This window comes from Anabrus simplex, chromosome 3 (genome assembly GCF_040414725.1).
Source record: "Anabrus simplex isolate iqAnaSimp1 chromosome 3, ASM4041472v1, whole genome shotgun sequence".
NCBI classification, from domain to species: Eukaryota; Metazoa; Arthropoda; class Insecta; order Orthoptera; family Tettigoniidae; genus Anabrus; species Anabrus simplex.
In genome coordinates, this window is record NC_090267.1 from 489474054 (window position 1) to 489494183 (window position 20130).

The window sequence follows — 20130 nt, forward strand, 5'->3', positions numbered from 1 at the left end:
AGAAGAGCCTTAAGGAACTCTATCTATCAAACAAAACGCGAAACTGCTAATACATAAAGTTGGGACATTGATCAGAAGATGTCACTACTGAATAACTGAGTAATATGTTATTTTGAACTTTCCTAAACTGACTGGATTTCTTTGGTTTGTTTTGGTGTACATCAAGAAGTTCTCACATTTCTACCTAGATGTCTCTACAAAAAACTGAGGTCATGCACTCTGGTGCAAGTTGGAATAATTAGTGATTTAAAGAAGTTTTGTGTTTACAAGTTTTTGCAACTGTATTAACTTTCATTTATTTTGATACTTCAATGTTTGCAACACTTCCTTTCCCATCTTGCCAGCTTTTGAGTCTAGCCAATAACAAATTTTCTGTAATTATTTTTCAGCCAATCATAGGCTTCCTGTAAGTTCTTGTTTAGCCAAAAAAAATGAGAGGGTGTGTCCGGATTTAGTCCAGAGCCTTCTCGAACCCTCCCCTCAGGTATAAAAGCTACAGCTTTTTCAAGTTACCTTGTCTTATAGATTGTCGAATTTCTGAGAAAGAGTGTGTTAAGACAGAAGGCGGAGGCCTCAATCTTCGGCAGCCAAAAAATCAGCTAAGGTAATGGCCAACAGTTTTTCCATCCAAGTAGTTATCTCCGCAAGTTGACCCGAGGGGAAGGTTCTAATCTTTAACTACGTATGTAACCATCTGTTTTCTAAAATGTAAACTTTCTTTCAGCTAATGTAAAATCTCATAAGGACTTAAACTGTAAATTGGGGATAGAGAGTGCATTACCCTCTCGAATTCCCCTTCAATTTATCTTGAGGTGACTACAAATTTGCACCCGTTTTTCTCATGTAAATCATAAACTAACTTGTCCTTTGAGCCACCTCAGTAGTTTGGGATTAGCCTCTGTATCATCGGGCCACAAGCCTAAGTAGGGTTTTAAACTTGGTTTTCAAGAGCGCAAGTGTACACCACCATACACTTTTGAGCTTGGGTAAGTAATTTAACCTGTTCTTCTTTTTCACGAGGGCCCAGTGGTGTGGGTACTAGATACCCCTGTATTAACTGGATTGTAAATTGTAGGTTGTGCCTAGAGAGGCCAGAGGTTATAAGGTTTTTGTAAAGTTGCCTTGAGTAGGCTATAAGAGTTTGGGAGCACAGCCTCCTAGGTTAAATTTGTAGAGCATGTAAGCTCTTTTCTGAAATCTGTGTAATTTTTGAGTGGTGCCTTTGGAAGGCAGTAAAATGTTACTGTTGGAGTCAAGTGCTCGTGAAAATGGTGTATTGGGAGATATCTCTCCATATCTAACTAAACGTAATATCTGCAACGTAGTAAACTTGTAAATTTGGAGCTTGAAGCTCAAAACTGGTAAATTCCCTATTTTTGTGTTTTTCTGTTCTTGTATCTAAATTGTTTTTGTACCTGACCTTTTGTTCCTCCACCTAGTGAAGAATTTTGTTAAGTTTGAGATATGAAAAGAAATATAACCTTTATTTTTTAAAATTTTAAATTAATCTTTAATATTGTAGATAGACCCATTCAAGCCCGCACCTCCTTTCACCTCTCTGCATTCCACAGATAACCCCGGAACAATATCAATAACAATTATTGATACCAAAAAAAAGCCCATTAACATAATCATGTTATGCAGTATATAGCTAGGGCAAAACATGTGAAGAATAATGAGGGTATATGAAATTTCTCAAATGGGTTGTTGTGATGGATATGAAAGATACACTGGATGGTATTGCAAAGCAGATACTAGAACAGAGCTTAGCCAAAACCCCTGCTGTCACGGATGTTGCAACATACAAGCATTTAATGTTGACTGCAAACAAAATATGCAATACATGTGTCTTTTGACGTTGAACATTCCTTTTCTGTGTACAAGTATTTATTGTCCGCGCCCCTTTTAACGATATTACTTAGTATGGGTTTGAGGAGTAAGGAGGGAGCTCTCTCGGTTCCGGTTGTATTGCCAACTGAATGGAAATTAAATCTGAATTGAATCGATCAAAGACTTTAATATTACTTATCTAGACTCACAGAGCGCGCTGATGCTAAGCGGAATATTGAACACTTTCGCGCATCGCCATGTTGCGGGCGCTTCAGCTTCGAATGCATGACTAGCACGTGGTAATGTTTACAGACCCTTGCATATTTTCGATTTGAATCATGCCTGTTAGTGGATCTGGTTTGGTGTTATATGTGACGGAGTGATAATATATTGTCAAATATTTTCAAGGAATGTGAGAGCTGATACTTTACGTTAGTTAAATTGATCGGCTATATTAGGCCTACAGTTAGGCATTACCTATGGAATGGAAAGATATTCACGAGGGTGAATTCGTGTGCAGCCTTCATTTGTACAGACTGCTATCAGAAGGGATCTGGTATTTCTTTTCACATGTGAGTAGAAACTGAACTGTTAAAAAATAACTTTCATTTACCATAATCGAGAACTAAGCAGGTTATAGGGTGGTTGATTCAGAGAACGCATGGACATGAAATTTAGAATATTTAGGCTTCTTTTTCTTGTTTGCCTTTTTCCAATTCAACGGGGATAATTCTTTAGAACTAAAAAGCTGTTCTGAAAAAGACTACATATTTTTCATACAAACTGTGTAGCGGTATTACAAATTTGATAAACCTGGGCATAGAATCTGTAAGATATGGTTGATACAACTTGATAAAACCTTCTAATATTAGGGTAAGGTATTGCTTCAAATTATCAATTACTTGAAAAATGATTTATTAGTATCATATGTCTTATTTTCTCCAGTTCTTCCCCACTTGCTTTATAATAAAAGAATACAATTGTTAATACGCTATTCCAGAAAAATCTGACAATATAAAGTCTAAACAAAGCTCATTACAATCTTCTCAATCCTAGTCTGCATTAGAAAACGCTAATCAAATTAACTTTTCACTATGATATTAATCTTTTTTGTTTGCAAGTGCTTCACTTTCAATTTCATTTTATTTTTGGTGTAAACCATGGTGCTCATATTAGAGAAAAATTAGAACGCACTTTCAACTTGTATGTGCTCAGATTATGTTAATTCAGAATGAGTTTGTAAAAGCAGTAATATTTAAGAAGATAATATTATGAGGAGGATTTTACATCTTAAATGATACCATTCTTACTTAAGCCTAACCGGGCGAGTTGGCCGTGCGGTAAGGACCGCACACCTTTGAGTTTGCATCCGGGATATAGTGGGTTCGAAGCCCACTGTCGGCATCCCTGAAGATGGTTTTCCGTGGTTTTCCATTTTCACACCAGGCAAATGCTGGGGCTGTACTTTTAATTAAGGCCACGGGCTCTTCCTTCCCATTCCTAGGCCTTTACTATCCCATCGTCGCCATAAGACCTATCTGTGCGGGTGCGACGTAAAGCAAATTGTAAAAAATAAAACTTAAGCCTAAACCTCGCAGAGAAACTCAAACTAACCCTAGACATTAATTTCACTTTAAGAAATACACAATAGAACACTAGCACCAGTGTAACGAATGTCAGGCAGCATTTACCTAAATCCAAATCACACAAACATGATAATTTAACTTCTACTCATCCAATTACGTTATTTCATATCCAAACAAACCGCATGGCACAACAGGCCCGAAAGGCCATGGCCTACAAAGCGACCGCTGCTCACCTTGAAGGCCTGCAGATTACGAGGTGTCATGTGGTCAGCACGGCGAATCCTCTCGGCCATTATGTCACCGTCAGATAGCTCCACAATTGTAATCACGTATGCTGAGTGGACCTCGAACCAGCACTCAGATCCAGGTATAAATCTCTGACCTGGCTGGGGATTGAACCCGGAGACTTCGGGTAAGAAGTAGACTCGCTACCCCTACACCGCAGAGCCGGTATTTCATATTCAGAAAATGATAAAACATGTATCTGATTGTTTTAGAAATATTTCTGCAGTCATGTACTTTTTAAACAATCTGTTCAGATAATTGAGTAAAATTTGCTGTTTGGCTGAGCGGTTAGGGGCGTGCGGCTGTGAGCTTGCATCTGGGAGATAGTGGGTTCGAATCCCACTGTCGGCAACCCTGAAGATGGTTTTCCGTGGTTTCGCATTTTCACACCAGGCAAATGCTGGAGCTGTACCTTAATTGGATGGTGTTATGCATCACTTGACCAAGCGCCAAAAGTAGATTTTGAGATATTGACACAAACGCAAAATCCTTTGTATTAATTCACATTTTCTGTTAAATGTGAGGTATTCTATACCAAAATGAAGACAGAAACATAAATTTTCTTCTTAATGTATAAAATTTAGGGATATTTGAAGTATATTGTCGTAATCTGAGATAATGGCGCTTGGTCACTTGATGCTTTATTGCGGTTACCTTAGTTTTTTGTTTAGCATCACTTGACCAACAAATAAAACTGTCATTTAGTGATCGAATGGACTTTCAAAAATTCAGTGCAGTGTAAAATATGATACTTGTTAACTAATGTTATTCCTTATTTAAGTTCAGGATTAAGTTATACATAACAGAATACAACATGACATAGAAAAACATGAATTTTAGAATATAGTATAGAAATTACACTGGTGTAACATAATGCAGGATTTTAAGAATTTTCGAGTTCAAAATCCATATTTCCACAATCAGACCCATCTATATCATCGTCTATTCCAGGTTCACTAAACAGGTCCTTATAGAAAGGCTTAGCATCGTTGGGAATTCGCTTCATGAGGGAGCGCAGGTCGTTCAGCTTCGCTTCTGAAACTGGTTTTCCATTGGGCCATAACGGAGTGAGTAGACCATGTAGAGCTGATCCATTTTCATTCTGAAGCCGGCGACGAACTTAAATAGATCAATGAAAATTTAAGTACATTTAGTAACGCATTTAACACACCTGAAATTCGTTTACTGCAGTCAAGTGTTGTTGGTTAACTTTTGCTGGAGAGAATGTTGTGGGATCTACACCTTCAGTTGCATGTTTCTTATCAATTGGAACAGCTTCCTCTGTTGTATTATTTTCATCGATTACAAAAAAACATTTTAGGGAAAGCTAGGAAACGTGCATACACATTTTGAATTCCTTATTTACAAGTGTGCCACTCTGCAAACTATATCAACGTGGTTAGATGACTGTAGAATTTCACTGAATGTACCAAAATGTGAAACCATGATCTTTACTCTTCGACGTCCACCTCTCCCACCACCAATCTTCCTAAATGGAACAGCCATCCAATGGACGCCTAACGACAAGGCCGTGAAGTACCTGGGAGTATTCCTTGACCGTCGCTTATCATGGAAATACCATATAAATCAGAAATTAAATCTAAGTTATGCACAACTAAGAAGACTATATCCTCTCCTAAACAGGAAATCTTCCCTCAAATTTGAATGTGGATTACTTCTCTACAAATCACTGCTCCGTCCTTTATTCACCTACGCCTGTCCAGTCTGGGGAGGGGCGGCTCGAACCACTATCAGACGCCTGCAATCATTCCAAAACAAAGTTCTCCGTATCATCACCAACGCTCCTTGGTACGTCCGAAACAAACAGTTACATCGTGAACTTCAGTTAGACACTTTGGAACACGTGATTTCAATGCACGCCAAGACGTTCTTCAAGAAACTCCAAAATGTGTCTGGTGCTGTGTTCTTCGCCCTTGGAAAACGATCCACACTTCCACGACGGATTAAAAGTAGACTTCCTCAAGATCTTTTACTTTCGCCAAGAGAAGAATCTGAACATGAACAGTGAATGTTTGTGTTTATCAAAAATAAAATACATCAACGTGAACGAATTTCCGGGAATCCACATTTAGCATCATACGACCAAGTGACTGCACGCGTGTCGTGTGGTCATTTGATGCGTAATTCAGACTCAGAAATGGTGGTTGGTCACTTGATGCAAAACTTCAATTTAATGATTGTGAGGTTGGCGTTTGGTCAAAATGCATTTCCTGCGAAATCATATTGAGAATAAAAGTCCGAACCATAACCTATGTAAAGTTTACACCTTTCGCTACCAGATGGTGCAATAATCTAAAAAAATCGATTTTGGCGCTTGGTCAGTTGATGCATAACACCATCCAATTAAGGCCACGGCCGCTTCCTTCAAACTCCTAGGCCTTTCCTATCCCATCGTCGCCGTAAGACCTATCTGTGCCGGTGCGACGTAAATCCACTAGCAAAAAATTATCTGAGAGGAATCATAAGCTATTTACCTTTCATAGAAAGATTTTATTTCACAGGTTTCCTTTTTTTTTGTTGATATTGAAGATTATTATTATTATCGGTACCGGTACAGGAGTTTGTCAATATTTAATTTATGTGTTCGCCAGTCTGCTGAGAGACAGGTAATTTTTATCTCACGATATGTAATCTTACTTAAGTTGTAGACCGCTTTTTGAACATGTCTTCATATATTCAATAAAGCTAAATAATTGTTGATCCTAGGTTTCTCAAGAGACAGATTGCCACGTGATTCTCGTCCTTTGAGTCTGGCCTTCTAGCCATACGTACAATGTTCAAGCACATCAGTTACAAACATGAACCTTATATTAAAGTGAGCGACATGATCATTTTCGAGGTACCGCAAGTGTACTTTTGTAGTAGCGTATTTTTCAGTCTTCTTATTCAGTCTGCTAAAGGTTTCTTATTTTAGGTGCGCCACCTATAGGCTATGCAAAGGATTTGTGTAGATTGTTCAGTTTTTTATACAGAAGTACATTTTAATATTACCACAGTCTTGATATTATGTATATTTATTGCGTGTGTACACGGTAGTCGGTGTAGGCTGTCATTAATTTTATAAGGCGAATGTTTTCATTTGTGCAAAATGTAAGTTAAAGCATGAATTCCATACGATTCCTGCGTCAAGCTGAGGAGCGCCCGCAACATGGCGGTACGCGCATGGCCATGTCTTTCCCAGTCACAGGCTTCTGCGCAGCCAGCGGTGTAGGGCCTTGGAATCGATAATATGATCGATCAATATGACTTTTCTAAACATTTATTATCTTAAGCCAACAACTGTGTCACACATACATTATTTAACATTATATAACATTTCTCGATGCGAATCTTGTTCCTAGCATGAATTCTATAGTTTGGCTTTGCTGACAACAACAGTACTAGTACGTAAAGTGTAAGCCAGATGTCGCAAAGTGATGCATAAGCGATTCATGGTTTGTGTTTCAAAGGTTGCCAATACAAATATCGAAGATAACCGAGATCGACCGATTCAGAACTAGGGTGTGCATGTATCACTAAAAGGTGCATGTACTGTACTTAGTGACTGGAGATGGAACTTCGCTGAAAATAAGATTTAAATGTTATCTGTTTTGACAGTTTTCTGGGCAAGTGATTTTAAGAACACTGTTTCTGCAATTTGTTTTAAGCAGACTTTTAATACATGATAACATGAATGAATTTTTTGTCTTTTTATATGATGTAAAGTTGATTTTGGTGATGTCTGTATGAGTATTTACATTGAAAAATTGCACCTTTTTGACCTTTCTTGTACCTTTTTAACCAAAATTTTGCACCTAAAATTCCTAGCTCTAGTGATGCTCGTGTGCTATGCATGCAACCAACCCAGACTGGTAATGAGCTTCCATATAATTTTCAGATAAGGCCAAATATTTACCATAATTAACAAGTTTTGGTTTGATCAATGATGTTATATACTTTGAACAACTCCATCCGAGCATGAGTTAGAAACTGAATGGAGGACAGAGTATAAGAAAAAGTAAGTGTAAGTATAAAATATTACTCACTCTTTTCTAGTCCAGATGGTTCTTTTGGATATGTGGTAGTTGTTGTAGCCCGACACGTTCTACTGTAGCTCAAACTTCTTAGACCACTGAGTAACTGTAACAGTGTAAAATATAAAAAGTAAGGGATCATGGAAGGTGAAGAAAAGGAGGTTAAAATAATGCTATTGGTTTCACTACTTTTAAGATCTTCAGAAATACCATAAAGTGTCAGAATTCTATCCCACAGGAGTTTTTTACATGCTGCTAAATCCACCAACACAAGGCTGACATATCTGAATATCATCTAATACCACCAGATTGTGCCAGGATCAAAGCTGCCTGAAATCATTCCATATAAGGACAAATATGTTATCATAATTCACAAGTTTTGGTTTAAACAATGGTGTTATATACTACGAATAACCCCACCCGAGGATGAGTTAGAAATTGCTGCTTGACTGAACGGTGTGTTTACAGCTGTCAGAGGAGAGATGGCATGGAATGACTTTAGTAGATGAATAAGCCTGAGTGGAGTTTTAAATCATAAGTTATGAATTTCCTTATGGTCCATACTCACAACTGATCACTAACAAACTGTAGAGAAAGGTCCACCTATTCAATACCGTTAGCTTAGAGTCCTATATAACTGGTACTGGTTTGGACCCTGCATACAGTGGATTATCTTCAGCCATGATCTAATTGGAAAACATTTGTTTACACACAACCAATAATAAAGAAAATAATTTGGTATGTCTTAATGTAAAATCTAAGTCTAAAACATCAATGAAGTCTGACTACAAGTTTAAAATTGAAACCAAATGACACATCAAAACTGCTGCGGTCTTGGTAGGTGTGCTAAGTACCAACTGATGAGCCCAACTTAGCAAAAGAGGGTGAAACGCAGGCAACCAAGAATGAGTTAGCTGGAAAATTTATAATGTCCAATAAAGGACCATTATATTGGTGTTGAACCATGTCGTCGTTTCTTATAATAACCAAATGTTCTCGAGTCGATCTGGGAGTTAATATTCCTTACCAGTATAGTTGAGCCTTTGACATATGGTGCCGGCAGCTTCAGTGTATTGACTGAGGGAGATTTAAACTTTGGCCTCGGAATAGGAAAATAAGACCTGACTGAAGAATAATGAAAGCTGTAATTCTAATGAACATTCTTTTCAAAAGACAAGGTCCTCAAAACTGGTGTACATCCTTATAGCCGGTTCCCATCTGAGCCTCGCTCTGACCTGCTTCTCGCCACGCTGCTCTATGTCAAATTTCTAGAAATATCATTTAGAATCAAATTTTAACATGTGAAGAATTATTATAAGAAAGTGATGGACAGTTTAATGGAAAAATAGAATGTATTGTTTTTAGTGTATTTTCAAACATTTCAGAAAGGATATGGGTTCATCCAGTTTATATTATTGGACAGTAATAATTATGTATCTTTAAGTAATTAGTTACGAGATGCTCCTGATGAAGAAGTCTTAAATTAGACGAAACCTGTACCAAAGAATGTACTGTATAACATATTTTAACATTGAATATTTTAATGCAATGAAAAGTGAAATGTATTGATTGGGTGGACCATTAAACCTAATACTAGTTCTTAATTAGGCTGTATCAATACGGATCTATATGATGAAGTTCGTAAATTGCAGCCACCCACCAAGACACTGGCTAGTGCATACCGTGCTAGGTACCAACTGATGAGCCCAACCTAGCACACGAGGGCAAAACGCTGGCAACCAGGAATGAGTTAGCTGGAAAATTTATAATGTCCAATAATGGACCATTTATATTGGTATTGTAAATTTACTAATTCGGGACAAATATTTCAGATTCCCTATGGCAATCATCATCTATGTCATACTGTTGCACATACGAGCACGTGTGCACACTGTTTCTCATCGTTAACTGATGTGTCGAACCATGGAAATATAATAATGTCATTGGTTTTATGACCTACTAACTACTTTTGATGATTTTCGGAGATGCTGAGGTGTCGGAATTTTGTCCCAAAGGAGTTCTTTTATGTGGTAGTAAATCTACTGGCAACATGAGGCTGACGTATTTGAACACCTTCAAATACCACCGGACTAAACAATGATCAAACGTGCCAAGTTGGGGTCAGAAGGCACTTTTATACACATCGGTTTGTTCTGTAATGAAGCCTGTAAGCAATATGGGATGCAAATTAATAAGAGCAAGATAAAGAGTTTGGTGATAAGGGCAAACATCAAGATAGGCCAGGAAGACGTCGAGCAAGTGTCAGCTTGCAAATATCTCCCGGATGTAAGCTCACAGCTGCGCGCCCCTAACCGCATGGCAAACTCGCCCGGGGGCAAAATTCTTTGTTTAGGGTGCGGCGGTGTATCGAACTGAGACCTGAATGTTAAGGAAGATAAAAGGAGACTGGAAGCAGCATATGACATGCAGTTATGGAGGGGAATCAAAAGGATATCATGAGTTGAAACAGTACAGAATAAGGAGGTACTTGAAAGGGTAGGAGGAAAGAGGAAGCTATTAAATGCTATCCAAACAAGGAAGAGGAACTGCCTGGCATACTAACAAAACAGAGTGTTTGTAGATGGACACCCTAGAAGGAATGGAAAAAATGGAAGGAGAGGAACAGGACGAGAAAGTACCAGCTGGTAGATAGTGTCAGGATAGCATAAAGTTACCAGCAGAACATTACTATATACCAAAAGTTGTCTGTTTACAATTGTCCCACTCTGAGCCCCCTCCCTCCCCAAACATGATCAGATTAGTAATAAACTAATGAAAATGACTGCAGGAACAAATAAGTAAGGACAATGGCAGGGACATTCTCAGTGAAGAGACAAAGGTAGAGTTAGGAATTAACAAGCTGAATGTAGCAATACACATGAACCCCTAACTTTAAATTAAAGTTGCTTTACGTCGCACCAACACATATAGGTCTTATGGCGACAATGGGAAAGGAAGGGGCTAGGAGTGGGAAGGAAGCAGCCATGGCCTTAATTATGGACCATCAGGCGAGTTGGCCGTGCGGTTAGGGCTGCGCAGCTGTGAGCTTGCATCCGGGAGATAGTGGGTTCGAACCCCACTGTCGGCAGCGATGAAGATGGTTTTCTGTGGTTTTCCATTTTCACACCAGGCAAATAAAGGGGCTGTATCTTAATTAAGGCCATGGCTGCTTCCTTCCCACTCCTAGGCCTTTTCTATCCCACCGTCGCCATAAGACCTATCTGTGTCGGTGCAACATAAAGCAAATAGAAAAAACAAAATTAAGGAACAGCCCCAACATTTACCTAGTGTGAAAATGTGAAACCACAGAAAACCAACTTCAGGGCTGCCAAAATTGGGGTTCGAATTCCCGAATGCAAGCTCACAATTTCATTTACAAAGGATGATCTGTTTCAGAAGCCAAAAATGGTGTAGGTTTTATATTAAGAGAGGACATTGATGTCATCAGTGAGGTAATATATGTTAATGAAAGAATTATTAAGTTGAACATCTCTCTTAACAAGAGTGTGCTGACAGTAGTCCAGGAGTATGCCCCAAAGACTGGCTGTAACGAAGAGGAAAAAGAACAATTCCAAACTGATTTAGAAGAAGCTATAGAAAGAGAGAAAAATATCATAGTAATGGGAGATCTAAATGCTCAAGTTGGATCAGACAGGCTTGGATATGAAAATGTACTAGGTCCACATGGTTATGGAGACAGGAACCCAGAAGGAGAAAATAATCTAGATCTATGTGTAAGGAATGCAGTGGCTTCATAGAGTAATTAATGCAATATGGAAGGATAGGAAAGTTCCAGATGATTGGAAAAAGGGAATAATAATACCTCTCTTCAAAAAAGGAAGCCGGAAGAAATGTAGCAATTATAGAGGGATCACTTTATTGTCTCATGGTTTGAAAATATTTGAGAAAATACTTGAAAAAAGGCTAAGGAAAATAATAGAACCACAACTACAGGAAGAACAATATGGATTCAGAGAACACCGATCAACTACTGATCTCATATTTGCACTTAGAATACTGTTAGAAAAGCATTCGGAGAAGGGCAAAGACTTAACACTAGTGTTTTTGGATCTCGAAAAAGCATTTGATAGTGTTCCAAGGAAGACTATATGGGAATGCTTAAGAAAGAAAAATATACCCAAAGGTCTTATCCAGAAAGTTAAAATGCTTTACAAAGACTGCTGCAGTTGCGTACAAATAGGAAACGGTAATTCTGATTGGTTCCAAACCACTAGAGGAGTGCAACAAGGCAGTAAACTTTCACCCTTACTTTTTATCACTGTCATGGATGAAGTCATGAAAGAAATTAAGCAGAAGAACAATATGGACATCAATGCATTTGCATTTGCAGATGATGTAGTAATTTGGGGAAATACAGAGAAGGAAGTCCAAGAGAGGCTGAACACCTGGAATGAACATTTGAAAGCACACGGATTAACAATAAATAAATAAATAAATAAATAAATAAATAAATAAATAAATAAATAAATAAATAAATAAATAAATAAATAAATAAATAAATAAATAAATCGAAAACTGTTACTATGTCTGTCAACAGACAGAAGAAGAAAAGAAAAATAATGCTGGAAGGTACACAGTTGGAAACAGTAGACCAATATAAATATCTTGGGTGCATCATTTCAAGTGATAACAGAATACAGAATGAGATTAACAACTGCATTCAAAAATCAGCTCAGTTTTACCATCAAGTTCGGAACCTCCTCTGGAGCGAACAAGTTCCCTTAAGATCAAAGCAGATTCTATTCCAATCATACTTCACCCCCATACTAACATATGGCCTAGAAACCTGCACAACAACCCAACAAGTGGATAGCAAACTACAATCCGCAGAAATTAAGTTCCTACTTACTATGGTACAGAAGATAAAAAGGGACAGGGTAAGGAATGAAAGAATAAGGGAGGAAGCTGGTGTGTACCCATCCCTGAATGAAAAAGTGACAAGGGCCTGTTTAAAATGGTTTGGCCATGTCAAATGATTGGACGATGGAAGGACAGCAAAACAATGGCTACACACAGTCGTGGCCGGAAAATGACCGGTAGGAAGACCTAGGAAGAGATGGCTGGACCAAGTGAAAGAGGACATAGGAACAAGAGGAGTCAGCTGGGATGTCGTCTTGAGAGAAGAGTGGTACATGGACAGACAGAAGTGGAGAGTGCTCGTAAACCACACCCGGGCAACTGGAGTGGAAAACTGATGATGATGATGATGATCTGTTTCATTGAAACAACCATGATAGGCAATAGTTCTGGCTTCACAAAAAAGGGAAACCCGGGAACCCTAATTGTGATTGTGGCAATACATCTCAAACAATCCATCATATATTTGTAGAATGCAGGAAGATTCGGTGGAACCAGTGCTAGAGATTTTTATTTTTTTAAATTTTTTTTTGTGTTATTTGCTTACGGCGATGATGAGGCAGGAAGGGGCTAGGAGTGGGAAGGAAGTGACCATGGCCTTAATTAAGGTACAGCCCCAGCATTTGCCTGGTGTGAAAATGGGAAACCACGGAAAACCATCTTCAGGGCTGCCGACAGTGGGGTTCAAACCCACTATCTCCCGAATATTGGACACTGGCCGCACTTAAGCATTCTTCTTTTCTGGTCGTATATGTACCCATAAAACTGATACTCCCAAGCTCACTCAGAGTCTGACTCTGAGAGAGTATGTCTGACGTTCTTGCACTAGATAGTTCAAAGATAAAAAGGCTTTTAAAAGACGCATTGTAAGAAGGCAGAAGTGGTGAATTTGAAGTTGAGAAGGATCATGTTTGAAGAAGATTATAAAGCACATTCAGCAATCCTTCATCTCAGTAAGTCACTTATAAAATAAAGGATGGAACTCATGGAAAGAAAATGTACTGTAAATGAATATGAGAATTAAATACTGTTATTCAGTCAGTCATTAAGCAGGCTATAATGGAAAAGTTCAGGAGGAAAATTGGCCACTTCTTGTACTGTGTATGATCAAGATCATAAATGACGGATCTATGAACGAAATAATAAAATGCATTATTATGTATATTAATTTCATTCACAACCACCTCAGTAGGCACAAGGTGCCATGGCTACAAACGTGTCTTAAAAAAACAACCCATTTTTGGTGTTCTCAAGTCAGCTCATCTCACATCTCAACAGAGGCCTATACTGGCGCTGGATAGAGCACGAATCCCCTTATTCCCTGTAAAAATGAATATCAATAGATTTTCTTTTCTCTTCTCCTATGTTGTCTTTGCTCTGATGACACCTATACAAGAGAAAGTAAAAGAAGACATGCAATACCACAGCATGCAATGAAGAAATTTCTTATCACCGAGTGAGTTGGCCGTGTGATTAGGGGTGCGCAGCTGTGAGCTTGCATTCAGGAGACAATGAGTCGAACCCAGGGAGGTGAGAAGAGTAATGGAGTGGCCCTTCACCACAGCTAGCCTGTGAAGAAAGTGGGTCCACTTCGCACGACGGGGAAGCCCTTGAGACCACGCCCATTCGGCACAACCGTGCGCAACCGAATGAGGGAGAATGCGGTTAAAACTATGTGTTTTCTTCCTATTCAAGCACAAGATACCTAATTACAATATATTACACTACACACAAAATAAACACACATAAAACTGTACTTTTGATCAAACTAAAGCCGCTCACTGACCACAAATTTACAAGAACAAACACTGCAATCACAGTCCAAATGTGAGCATTACTGTCCTTTGAAATGCTTAACTTCGGCGAAATGTCTAAATTTTGTTCCTTGGATCTATTCATTTTGCACTCTGGATAAAAGTCTTAGTGTAATGCCTTAAATATCAGTAAGCTGAATAGCGCACAGATTTGTAATTGAACTTTTCAATTTCAAGTTGTGAAATAAAGTCTTCATAGTTGTCGCTTTCTTTTTTTATCCTAATGCCCGGTTCCGTGGCTAAATGGTTAGCGTACTGGTCTTTAGTCACAGGGGTCCCGGGTTCGATTCCCGCAGGGCCGAGAATTTTAACCATCATTGGTTCATTTTGCTGGCACAGGGGTTGGGTGTATGCGTCGTCTTCATCATGACCTCATCATCATCGCGATGTGCAGGTCGCCTACAGACATCAAATGAAAAGACCTGCATCTGGCGAGCCAAACATGTCCTCGGACACTCCCGGCGCTAAAAGCCATATGCCATTTCATTTTCATCCCAGCATTCCTTCTTCGTAAATGTTTAATGATCATTCTCGCACATCTCATTTTCCTAATTATCAATTTCAATTTCTCTTCTTTCTTTTGACATTGTGCATGTTCAAAGTGTTCTCCATTTTCCTTGTTTGGGAATTGAACACCCTAAATAAACAAACAAGAATATTATTAGTTAAAATGGGGACCACCAAACTATGATAGGAGTACGATATTACTTCACTCGAGTGTGTCAATATCCCTGGATTGTGGTTCCTTCCTTTTCTGCAGACCATTATTATTTAGAATTTCATCCAAATGGAACAATAAAGCATATCAGCCACTATTTCTTTTTTTTTTTTTTGCAAGTTGCTTTACGTCACACCAACGACGATGGGACAGGAAAGGGCTAGGAATGGGAAGGAAGCGTCTGTGGCCGTAATTAAGGTACAGCGTCAGCAATTGCTTGGCGTAAAAATGGGAAACCACAGAAAACCATCTTCAGGGCTGCCGACAGTGGAGTCCAATTGTTGCCATAAGACCTATCTGTGTTGCTGCAGTGTAAACAAAAATTTCCTCATAAAAGATAAAGCATCAATCCTATAGGCTCTGTGCGTTAATGGGAGAAATTCACTGCTGCCCTGTGAGTGGCGAACGTTGTAAGTTAATGAATTTCACCGCGCACATATCCACTGTCGTCTCACCGCGTGTACACATTCTACATTGCTGTCTTCAGAAAAATATCCTTGGTCTATTTTTAACACGATATCATGTTAGCATAGGTTAATGCTGCTAGGGAGGCGATTAATTTTAAGTTTTAATCTTAATTAGTTTTAAACATAACCACGTTTTCTAAGGGAAGTATTGGTAACGATTTTTATTATTTCATAAAGGCGAATAATTGTTTCCATGAAAGGTAAACATACTTCAGTTGTTATTTATGCAGTTTGCTCAGAACATGTCACCTCACGTACTGAATAGTCTTGACCTCACATCTCAAACTCAGGTAAAGAGAAATACAACAGAGGGAAGAGAGTAGACAAACTTTTTCTGATAAGGCTCAGGCTTAATGTTGCACCTATTGAAATTCCCGAGTTTGAAACCACATGTACACTATCAAAAATTCCGCATGAGAACGTAAGTTCGGACTCAGTTAAAGTTGCCAATAAGTGTTTGTTTATATTGTGAACAAGTCCATCTCTGTAATATAACAGTTAGTGCTACTAGCTGCCTTCCTCGGGGGCCCGGGCTTAAATCTTGACACTGCCAGAAACTTAAGATTGGCATGAAGGTTGGTATGTGGTTAAAATTTCTTGATAAGAAACACACCACATCGGGACGAGGACATGAATTTATGGACGTGAAATACGGTATTTCTGTGAGCTATTGATATTGTGTAAGAGAGGCCTATTTCTGTAATTATATGTCTACTGCCTTTCCAAATCCATTCCGTTAGGTTGTGACGGAATACTATAAAATTTCACACTTTGGTCTGTAGTATTATTATTATACTGGCTATAATTAAAACTATGGCAATAGAATACAACGTGTATTTATTCTGATGTGTGGACTTTAAAAAAGTTAGTCTACTGTAGCTTACTTTGCAAATATAACATTGCTACAATAATTTGTTTGTAACTGTTATCCTATATATATTTTTTTACAATTTGTTTTACGTTGCACCGACACAGACAGGTCTTATGGCGATGATAGGATAGGAAAGGTCTAAGAGTGGGAAGGAAGCAGCCGTGGTCTTAATTAAGGTACAAGCCCTGAAGATGGTTTTCCGTGGTTTCCCATTTTCACACCAGGCAAATGCTGGGGCTGTACCTTAATTAAGGCCATGGCCACTTCCTTCCCAGTCCTAGCCCTTTCCCGTCCCATCGTCGCCATAAGACATATCTGTGTCGGTGCGACATAAAGCCAATAGCAAAAAAAAATTAAGGTACAGCCCCAGCATTTGCCTGGTGTGAAAATGGGAAACCACAGAAAACCATCTTCAGGGCTGCCGAAAGTGGGGGTCGAACCCACTATCTCCCGGATGCAAACTCACAGCTGCGCCACCCTAACCGCATGGTCAACTTGCCCGGTAAACCTATTTGTAAAATGGTTAAAATACATTTTGTAAAGTGTTATTTTGTATTCATTAAAATGTATAAATCCCAAATTACTTCTTGTGATTTACTGCTAAGATCCACCGTCTTTTCAAATTCATTTCATGAGGTCGTGAAGGAAAATTCTGTATAACAGTATCTATTAATCCAGCCAACAAGAAGTATATAATTCTGCCCGAACGTTGTGACAATGAAAGATAATCAACTGAAGACAGCAGTGTAATTCTTCTTAAATTATTTATTAGGTTCCGCTTTCACATTATACCCAGCCACTAGCCGTTTTACCGAGCAAAGCTAAAACTATGAAGGATGATATATTAATTGCAAAGGGGGGAGATAATAAATTACCTGAATAAACATACGTATCATATACTGTGTCAAAAACAGAAATAAAAAAAGAACTAGGGATAGAGAATGTACAGGGACACAAGGTTCTACTCTTCACGCCAGTGTGATGCATCACGGCGGCTATCTACATCACAAACATAACTGGATCAACGCAGGGAATATGGTCATATAGGCCTATTTTAATAATAGTTTCAGACAAAATAATAGAAAGGAATTCAACAATAGAGGGTTACTGTAAAATGATTGAATATATGCGTGTAAGCATCACACATATTCCAGGTCTTATTGTCAGCTATTGATGAAGGTGCCTCTAAATAGGTCTTGTAATTTCCACCTGCAGCAGCACATTGCTATACGCACGGAGCCTATATTTGGTCTTATCCACCAACCCACCCCAATGAAGTTGAGGAAAACAATTCAGAAAATGGGGAATGCAGGCCTGACAGTATCCCTATACAGGTGTCGAAGTGTCAGCAAGTGTCTTCAATAACTGACAATATAACCCCCCTTTTTTCCCCCATAGTGGTTGCACTATGCCTTTGCTGGCAAGATGTAGTGTTTACAGTGCACTGTGTCTTCTGGCATGGGGTAGAATAAATTTATTAATTTCATTGAACAGTCACAGTTTCCTCCTTGGCTTTAACAATATGAAAGTGACTGAGGTATGAGCGATTCTAGTAATACCATTCCTTATGCAGCCAGTCCCTGTTATGAATGGTGTCAAAATATTGCTCATAGTGTCAGTTGGTGCATGCATTTGAGTGGGCTTGGCAGACTGATATGTAATAGCAACTTCTGGCCCAGTGAGGAAAGCAATGGGAAACTACCTCACTCCTCATTTCCCTAGTATGCCTCTTCAGTGCCACCTAGGCAATCTATGACAGCTGTTGGTGAAGCTGTGGAAGATCAAATCAGCCTTCGGGCTGAATACCCAACATACTAACTCAGTTTTTTGGCGACGATAGGATAGCCATGGTCTAGGAATGGGAAGGAAATGACTGTGAATTTCATGAAGGTACAGCTCCAGCATTTGTCTAGAGTGAAATACGGCTGTCAATAGTTTAATTCGAACCCACTATCTCCCATCTGCAGAATGGAAGCTCACAGCTATACAACCAAAACCCCTCCCGAGGACAGACAATCAGCATCATTATTAGGAAAAAAAGTTATCTGCAAGTGCAAGATTTTGGCAAATTCGTGTTTATGAAGAGATCTAGTTTTGGGAAAAATAAAAACTTGAAATAATGAGACATAGTAGGCTTTTATACGAACATTTTCACTACGTCACAAACGATTAACAGCAAGAAAGTCCTGTACCGGCAACACAAATCTGTGTACCTGTAATCGAGTTTTAATAAATAATGCAGAAAATAAAAAGACATCAGCAAAATGCAAATTAATATTGAATTTAGAATGTCATTTTCAGTTCTGAGATAAATATTAATATTTATTTCTACGGATAAGGAGAACTTAACCTGAAACATAACTATTTGGTTAAAAGTGTTCCTTTACCTTTCTGGATATCATTGTAACCACACAACTCTTTATAATGATTATAAAAAAATCATGCACAACACAGTGCCAATAAATATTTTCAATGGTTTAGTTACGAAAGGGAAGTATACGAACGATCGTGTAAAAAATTATTCAAAAGGTAAAGCGATGCGCCATGTGTAACTACTGTGTATATTTAGTGCTGCCAACTGCCAACGCTTGACGACGAAATGTAGCCAAAATTGCTTGCCAAAATGGCAAGAAATCATAGCCGCCTACAGTTAAATGTAGATGGCTCTGCCAGAAACAAAGAGCTAGAATAACATAGAGGGGCTGTATACCTGACATCAGCGCTCCCTGCTTGAAGCAAGTTGATAAGGGGCGGCCATGTTAACGGTTGTCAAAACAAAACGAATTGGCGCGAGAGCATATGTTGAGGTGACAGGGAGATCGTGCATGCCAATTTAATTCCCTAAGTTTTAAGAAGTGGAAACATAGATTCTCGCTTTCAAGAATGCCAGCCGTAAGCTCAGCGTATGGTTGTACTAATCCGAGTAATAAAACCAAGGATATATCGTACTTTAAGTATTACTGAATTATAGCCGAGATTCCTTTTTTTTAATTTCTGTTTGTAATTAAATCCATTTTATTGTTTACGTAGCGAAAGTACGGATAGCCACGATAATTATTTGTCGAATTTTGTTTCAGATTTCGTTTAAAGAACAAGGAATTAACCGAACAATGCGTTGTGAGGACGAAAAGAGATAAACGGTATCCCACTCAATTCAGTTGCTTATGCTCTGTACATTTCCAGCCCTATTTAATTTTCATTCACATTTACAAATAAAGGAAATGGAGCGCCCACCACCAAGAAAACGTAACCACAAAAAAACACTTATTTCGTTCAAACGTACACCAAGTATGATAAATACAGCATTTTACTGCTATTTTTGAAATGTATACAGTTTTTATTGTAGATGTATGTTGCCTTGGTATTTAAAACTATGCCACACTTCATAATGGACAACTTTCAAGCTTACCTTTCAGCTAGTAATCCCAGTATGATATGGTAATTGGGGAAACATGATATCCCCCCTACATTATAATAAATAATTACACTAAACGATTATTGTGGTAAAGTATTCATGGGCCGCCTCTGTGGTGCACTGGTTAGCGTGAGCAGCTGCCACCCCTGGAAGCCCGGGTTCGATTCCCAGCTCCGCCACGAAATTTGAAAAGGGGCACGAGGGCTGTAACGGGATTCTATCAGCCTGGGGA

At 38.7% G+C, this 20130-nt stretch overlaps 1 protein-coding gene across 1 annotated transcript in view; it reads right to left on the bottom strand.

Annotated features, from left to right (window-relative positions):
• The window catches only part of mtSSB (mitochondrial single stranded DNA-binding protein), a 68028-nt gene extending 49004 nt beyond the window's left edge, over window positions 1–19024 (bottom strand). The window contains exons 1-2 of the mRNA XM_067143630.2: window positions 18871–19024; window positions 7748–7841 (exon numbers count right to left, since the gene is read on the bottom strand). Coding sequence (XP_066999731.1) covers window positions 7748–7841; window positions 18871–18885 — 109 coding nt within the window. The 5' untranslated portion in view covers window positions 18886–19024. The remainder of the gene's footprint in view (window positions 1–7747; window positions 7842–18870) is intronic.
• Between the last annotated feature and the right edge of the window lie 1106 nt (window positions 19025–20130).